The 8,263-nt window shown below is 51.6% G+C and overlaps 1 protein-coding gene across 1 annotated transcript; it reads right to left on the bottom strand.

Moving 5' to 3' along the window:
• Positions 1-183: 183 nt before the first annotated feature.
• LOC106814809 (achaete-scute homolog 1-like) lies at positions 184-2,442 on the bottom strand. The gene is made up of 2 exons (XM_014819162.1): positions 1,474-2,442; positions 184-701 (listed from the first exon to the last, which is right to left on the bottom strand). The coding sequence occupies exon 1, from the start codon at positions 2,333-2,335 to the stop codon at positions 1,484-1,486; it is 852 nt and encodes a 283-aa protein (XP_014674648.1). The 5' UTR covers positions 2,336-2,442; the 3' UTR covers positions 184-701; positions 1,474-1,483.
• Positions 2,443-8,263: the final 5,821 nt, after the last annotated feature.

Here is an 8,263-nt window from a genome sequence, read left to right as displayed (position 1 = left end):
AACCGAACAAGGTTAAGGTCCGTCGTAGAAAAAACGAAAACTAACCGGTAACGTACGAACGTACGAAGTAACGTAAAAAGTAAAGTTAAAGTAATAGTAATACACACTACTATATATATATATATATATATATATATATATATATAGATATATATATGTGTGTGTGTGTGTGTGGGTCCATTTATATCCTAGGAAAAAAGATATATAAGGGCAATTCTCGACTAAATAACCACCTTGTCTAGCCGACGCTTTCTATTCACTATTGTCAGAAAAAGCGATTTGAAGTACCCGAAATAAAATATCGTCTGGTCGGGACCTCGGTGTGTATAGAACCAGTTTCCAAAGTAATAATTCTAAGGCAGCGCGCACTTTTGTGGGTCGAAATAGCTTCCCAAATGGAGAACCGTAAATTACACAAAAGTGTGCCATTGAGATAGAGGAAACAGTCTGAAATGCCTCGATTCCTCGCTGGGATCTTAGAGCTCGGGGGTTCGGGTGCGGTGGGATTTATGCTGATTGAGTTGTAGCCGCGAGGTATTTCAAATATTTACCTGTTTGAGTGTGTTTTTGTGGAAAATATCAGATTACCTGGGATTTTTTATCAAATCCGCGTACACGCTACCGCACAAGGTGTTTTCTGTTGAAAGGCAATTTTCTGACCGGTTTCTTTCACATATAGATCTTTTCAACATTTCTAAATCCTGTAACAAATGTCAAAAAGTCCAGAAAAGTGCTGATTTTATCTACAGAATTACGACAAAAAAACTACGCGGCCCTGGGCTCGGCCATTATTCACAATTTTAACGTTTTATGCCTAAAATTCTCAGTGGCATTCATTCCAGGTAGCCTTGCTTGTGCATGTGGTTTTCGCGGGAAAATGTTCCAACTCATGCAGTCACGAATCATACCTATGTTTGGAAGTTTAGCCACGACAATTACAGCACGCTATGCCTCGACCAACTCGCTTGCTCCCAAGTCACAACAGAGAGTCATTGTTGCCAGAAGACGGTGATCGTAACGCTACTACTATCACTAATCTCAGCTCACGTCAAACTACATAGAAATCATCCGCAGCGCATGCTGGAAACATGGGAAATTTTCAAAAAATACCAATATAATCGTTGTTGGCTGTGATTAAAGATCCATTAGATTCATGAGTGAAATTCATCTTAGAAAACGTAAAATTGTCTACGGTCGCAACTTGATCTAGGCACAAAAGGTACTAGAGGAAATATTACAGGAATCTTGAAAGGAATTCATAGTAGTCAGGGTTGTGTAAAAAGTAATTATAAATGTTGTCATTAACTTAACTATAAACATTATCGCTAGCGTAACGACAGACGCTATCGTTAACGCTCAACTATAAAAGCTATTATTATAGCGTGTGTAACTACAAATATTATCATTAGCGTAACTAGAAACCTCTTCATTAGCGTAACTACATGTAGGCCGCCTATACGTCTGTCACCTCACCTGGCCGTGCTTAGGAGATGCTGCCGTACCACGATGCTAACTCTAGCACGTCCTTCGGGCTGACCGGTGCGTCTCCCGTAGAGTTATCGGAGAGGTAGCTCGGGGAAGGTGAGCCCGTACTCAGCGTGCCTCCTCCTCCTCCGCTACCTGCGCCGCCGCCATGGTGATGTCCGATGTCGGTCGGCTGGCCGTAGCAAACGCCGTCGTGCTGCTGGTACTGATTATAGTGGTACCCGTGCGGCGACGTCGACTGGTACGTTGGCGCTGCCGACGTCGTGTAGCCGGCCGTCGGCGATCCGCTGGTGTAAGCCGACGGCGACGCGTCGGCGTACGTCGCCGGCGACATCGACGACACCGAGTAGTCCGTCGGCGAGGGCGTCGACGCGGGCAGATACGACGACGAGTCGGGGCTGTACGCCCCCGCCGCCGCCGCGTTCAAGTTCTCCATGACGTGTCGCTGCGCCGACGCGAAGGCGGCGACCGCCTGCGCCGTCAGCGCTGGGTCGTAGCCGTGGTAGTCTTCGAGCAGCCGCTGCAGCTCGCCGATGTAGGCGATCGCCGACTTGAGCGTGTCTACCTTGCTCATCTTCTTGTTCTTGGCGCCGTTGGGCACGTGCTCGCGCAGCGTCGTGAAGCCCATGTTAACGAGCTTGACGCGATTGCGCTCGCGCTCGTTGCGCCGGTGCACCGATACCGGATTGGCTTGCGGCAGCGAGTAGCCGAGGTTCTGGAAGCTGATGCGCCGCTTGCAGCGCAGCATGTCCTGGCCGCTGTTCTCGGCGCCGGCCGTCTTGCGCTTGATGCTCTTTGGCGCGTTCGTTTTCTGCGCTGCGCCGTCTCTACAGGCTTGCTGCTCTGCCATGATTCTCTCGCGTTCTGTCTCTCCCGCTCTCGTTCGCTGTGGTCGTGTGCTGGTCGCGCGTCAGCTGCTGCAACAATCCCCGTCAAGCGCTTAGCGTTCTGCAACCATTTTCTGTCCAAGGTCCGTTGGGCATTATATCTTATATACGGCCGCCCGGCAGGTGAACGCCTGGCCACGCCCCGTCTCCCGCCGGCCGCATTGTGTCGGCTGTCAATCAACGGCCCGCTCGCGAGCCGAGCACGTGGGGAGCGGGCGGCGGCAAACAGCGGGCGTGCTGCCAGGCGTGCAACGGAATTTTCAGGTAGCTTCCGCCGTGCGGCCGGGGTGTGAGATCGCGGAATGCTGGAGGGATGGGGCCGGCCGGCAGCACGCGCGAGGGCGCTGTGTGGTGCGGTGTGGTGGTCTGTGGGGGTGAGGTAGCCGCGCGCAGGCCGCATTGTCGCGGCTGCGGTCGTAACTGAATGCTGCTCGGATTATCCGAGAGCGAGCAGAGTGGCCAACCGATCTACATGCAGATACTTCTGTCCCATGGAGAGATATATGAGAGGGGAGAAGTGAGGGGAGGTCAATGTAAAGTGAGACAAATGGAAAAGGGCGAGAGAGAGAGAGAGGGGAGAGAGAGTACGTGTGTACGTGTGTTTGTGTGCGCGCGTGCGCGCGCGTGTGTGAATGTGTGTGTGTGCATGTGTATGTGTGTGTGTCCGTGCGTGTGTACGCGCGCGCGTCCGGGTGTACGCGCTTTGTGTGGCTAGACTATTCCTTCAGCAAATCGTATATGAAATCGACAACGTCTATAAGCATTCGGTTGACAAAGAGTTATTCGGGAGACTACAAACAGAGAACCAGGTGTGTGTTCGGCGACTCGACGCCCGTTAACTTCGACGTTACTGTTGACTCTTCGCTCGCGTACGACCCGCCGCGACGATAAGCATGATATGACGTCACCGCGTTGATAGGCAACGCATTGCGCATTATAAATTAAGATCACCGATAACAAACGACACTACGCGACGTATTATAAATTCGTTATAGCAAGCAAGTTCCGTTGGCCGTGCGATGGCGGCAACGTTCGTCTGCGTGCGACTGAAGTTTGGACGGCGGCCATGACGCCAGCTGGGCGTTTCAAACTGCAGAGGCGGTCGACGCCTAGTCGCGAGCGAGCAAATAATATTGGTTCGAGTTAATCTATAACGAGCAGTGCGCAGGCGCGAGCGCGCCCAGTAAGCTACAATCAACGTTAAAGAGGCGCGTGATCATCGCCCACGAGTTCAAATTTCATACCCCCTGCGTGTGTGTGCGTGTTTGTATGTTTCTGTCTGTATGTGTGCCATTGATGTTCTGTATTAGTGCTGGGAGCGATTTAGAAGTTGCTGCTTACTTTTAGCCGTTGTTGTTATTGCTTAGTTTCTAGACAATAGCATTGGCCGCGTATATGTAACACGACCACACACGCTCAATACGGCCGCTATTGCACGAAGCGAGCTGAGATAGAATACAGGTCAAGTATTGCACGGACGCGCGCGGCCCTATTCTCACTGCGGACACCCCCTCCCCGTCACCACTCCGCCCAGCCGAAACAAGTGATGCTCACAGCATATCGCCCCGCTACACACACACGCGCGCGCGCGCTGAACAAACGTTTGCACCAACTCGCGTGTGTTTCGACCAAACATAGGACGTGTGGCGCACAAAGACGCGGCCATGCAAGGACGCTCGCACTGAACAATGCAAACTCTTGCTCCCATGCCCCCCACCCTCACCCGCCCGCTCCCCCGCCAGCCAATATACGGCCAATACATAACGGCTCAGCGCACCTACTTGTGCCGACCCGCAATAGTTTAACCCTCGAGCGCATGGAGGCGTAAAACAAAGAAGCTCTGTTTGCGTTTCGCGCGCGCCCGTGAAGAACGAAATCAGTAATCCAAGCCTCTTAACACTCGCACGCCGTGGCCGGAGTGGCCCTCCTCGCGCGTCCGACTATATTAGCCGGTGATCAGCGATGCAGCCATACGGCGCAAGAATTCTCTCATTAAGCAAACATTGTCTTTGCGCCCGGGTCACCTTGACCGACTAGAGCGACGAGAGAATGTTCCATTGATTACCAGGAACAGCGCGCGGGGTATATACACTTGGAGGCGTTCGGGAAGAGTGCGGTTCAATTTCCGCCCGTCTTTGTTCGCAACTCTCTCGTACGACGCATAGCAATTACCCGTATATATAGTCTATATCTGTGTATCCTCTCGTCCCCACAGCCCCACACAAAGATGGTATTCTGTGCTCGCGCCGCTCGATGTTTCTATTCACGTAGCTACTACTAGCTAGCGATTATCGCGTCTTCGCTCATCTCCGAAATATATTAAAATAGACCAAATTAACCGTTTCCTCGTCTTTCATAAATTTTGGTCAAAATGTTAAGCGCGCCATAATAAAGAATACCTTTGGCGAAGTGAGAAGTGCAGGATGAATATATTCTAAAGGGGATATATATAACTATGTAAAGCGTATTTATACAGTTCGTAGTCCGGATTATCGGATCCGTTAAAATCAGTTCTTTACAATGGTTAATTTCCCCTCCCCACGGTAAGAACCCCAGGCTGTGAGCATACTATTAGGGCTTTCTATCTTTGGTGACGTCACGGTGACGTCTGCTGTACATTATTTCTCACATATTGCCATCGCGATCTTTCTCAACATCCCCTTTTCCGAAACATGCTACTTTTCGTCAATATGACAATTATCAACCCGCTTGTTTGGCTGCTTGACGAATGGCTCTGCCTCCTTCTAGCGTCTCCCTGTCTCTCTCTCTCTCTTCTCTCTCTCTCGCCTCGTGTATGTACACCTGGGTGCTGTACACCGATGTGGCAGCAACAACGCATGCGCACGGGGTCCTGCCCACATAGCTGATTGCGGGGTCGCTGTCTCTCGCCTACCGCGGCGTCTTGCGGTTGCCGTGTTCCGTGCCCGCTGGCTCTCTCTTTCTTTCTCTTCTCTCTCTCTCTCTATTGCACCGGCGTGGATGTTGCGCGCGGGGGGCGTGGGGGACCTTCTTCCGTGCTCGCCGTCTCCTAGGCAACGCCCATGCAGACTATACAGTGGCCGCCTGCAACAAATAACGGAGTCGTAATTTCACGTCTTATGGCTCGGCTTTGTGCGCGACAAGAAACTGGTAGCGGGCGCGCGCGCGCGTGCAGCTGAGCGGGTGAGTGGAATACTCACGGCCGTCCCTGCGCGCATGGCTGGCACACGCCCGAAACAGGTCCGAGCACCTCGCCGCCAGACGCAACTAACCGACAAACGCTTCGTGGCGTGAGTCAGCCACAGCTAACTCCACTGCGCATGCGTTTACCGCTGCGGCGGCGGGGGTGGCCGGGCGGTGGGAGGCGGTGGGAGCTGAGGAAGTGGATGCGGTCAGGTGGGTGGGGCTGTTGGGTAAGAGGAGATGAATATATAGAGTCGAGGCGCGTGAACATTATGTGAACACCGTACGTATTGAGTGGCCGCGCCTCATCACGACAACTCAGCGTTAACGCAGCCCAACTATACGTACATAGCCGCATTCGAACACAACGACCGTGTCTACCGTCTTCTGATATCCAATAGAACAACGATGATGGGCGATTTGTTTATTATTAGAACGTATCCTCTTCATTCCTATTAGACGGTTCGCTCATTTTCTCACATGTGTGGACCGATGCTGCTAGAATGGGCGTTAGGAGTTAGTGGATGTAGTTAGTGTAGTTAGGAGTAAATGTAGGTAGTGTAGTTAGGAGTTAGTGTAGTTAGTGTAGTTAGGAGTTAAGATAATATGGGAGGTGGAGACATGGAGAGGGAGTGAGAGAGAGGGAGGGGTGGACAGAGACAGGGAGGTAGAAGGGGAGACGTAGAGACAGAACGAACGAGCGAGTGAGAGAAAGGGAGTTAGACAGGCAGATAGACAGATTGAGAGAGGGGAGAGGGAGAGCGACAAGAGAGAAAGAGAATGCCGTTATACCGTCGTTATATAAAGTTTTTATATACTTACAAACAACCGGAGTTAGTGACTAAGGAAGAAAACGAAAAGAAAGAAAGGCCGATAACACGTGAAGAGATCATGTTCAGCGTGACACGAAATACTGCTCGGGAGACCATTCAACGCCCTAGTGCAGAAGGCGTTCAAGCAGGGATAACATAAAGTCCCGACATTGTCGCTGGTTCAGATAACAGTCAAGCTGTGCGGGCGAAACCGTCCGTTACAATAAACGATAGCAGCACAGTCGCGCGTCCGCTTCGCGCGCTGTTCGATGCGTTCCACCGCCCGCATAATTAGCATTGGTTCCTCGCCGGAGAGGAAATATGCATAGTAGTTTCGAGCAGATAGGCGATGGTTAGAGTCTGCGTAGCAGTTACAGTCAGGGGGGCTCGCACAATGCCGGTCGGCATTGAACGATCTCGATGAGCCTGGTAAGGACAATCACGTATACGCATTGGTCGTATATTTCCCCCCGGCTGTCAGACACGTGCGTCACCGGTATACTGAGTATACGTGTATGGCGGTTGCACGCGAGCGCAACGTGTTTGCGTCTTCGTGTACGGCCTATGAAGAAATTATATGAGGATTTATAAGTCATCTGAGAATGCACAGAGAACAATTTTTAGAACTTCTAGACAATCATACTCGCCTGCGAGTGATTCCGTTGATAGATAGATGAAGAAATGTAGGCTATACATGCACCCGCATATTAAACTGAAATTGCTGCTTAATTTCAAACAATTTTCGATGTGTACTGTCGGAGTTTCCTATAGCTACCTGTGCGCGCGGCCCGCACGAACTGAAAGCGTGAGAGTGAGAGCGAGTCAGCGAGAAGGGACAGAGAAAGGGACATGTGAGAAGTAAGGCGAACATTGAAGAAAGAAGCAGACCGATAGCGATGGTTGTGTGAACACCTTTGAACATGGGTTGTTTTTCCCACGGGCGGCAGCCGTAAATTTGGGTCTTTCAATGTATATCCTCCGCGAGAAACATGGCCGGCCAACAGAAACTGTTACTAATAATGGGACTCGTTGCTCCGTATAAGCGCGTTCGCAGAAGCAGATTAACGTCTATCTTTCCCAGCCTGGCAGCGAGCGCTTACCGTTTGGCCACGCATATGATTAGCGTGTTTAACAACTGATAATTTCATGAATGATTAATCCACGCCTTTCAAATACGCATTAGACGAGCTTTCGGCCACCGAATGACATATGTTGTTTATCGCCGGCGTTGTTTGCGCGCCATATTCCTCTACCAACACGACATGGGCACGTACACCACCGCTGCGCGACAACGCGCCTTATCGCTTGCTGCCGTATCGGGCGCCGAAGTTTGCAGATCAACGACAGCGAGCTAATGCGTGTAGATATTTGGCTTTGACACATGACAGCAGAAGCAAAGATCACGCCGGCTCGCACGTTATCTGGCACAGCGGCGCCCTGCGCACGAATCCATTGTTCGGCCCGCGCCCTTTTTTTACCGCAGCGCACGTTGTTCAAGATGGAAGACAGAGAATGGCTGCCAACGCGATGATGCTGTGATCCGGCAACGGCGAGGGTTCACCGATCACGCGAGCTGACAGAAGTCCATATGTCCCCCGCCAGAAGGTGCTCGCGTCGCAAGCTTCGCCGGACGCGACAGATGGCGACTGTATGTCAACGTACCCGACCTGTCGGGCCTCGTCGGTTCAAGGCCACGTACGCGCGCGCGGCTAGTGACTGTTGCGACCTCACGTGGCGTAGACAAAAGCGATTGCGCAACAGAGTTTATCCCGGACACGCGCCCCGCGATGGCCATCAAAGGATTCTTTGCTGCGCGCAAACAGTCACTCCGCTGCTAGAATTACGGAGAACATACTCACAGAAATTACACGGACATATCCAGGGGTTTTCAAACGCAACGCATTTGCAGAAAATCAG

Source organism: Priapulus caudatus, unplaced genomic scaffold, assembly GCF_000485595.1.
Source record: "Priapulus caudatus unplaced genomic scaffold, Priapulus_caudatus-5.0.1 Scaffold982, whole genome shotgun sequence".
NCBI lineage: Eukaryota > Metazoa > Priapulida > Priapulimorpha > Priapulimorphida > Priapulidae > Priapulus > Priapulus caudatus.
Note: the sequence above shows the minus strand (reverse complement) of the source record. Positions and strands in the feature narration are given on the sequence as shown.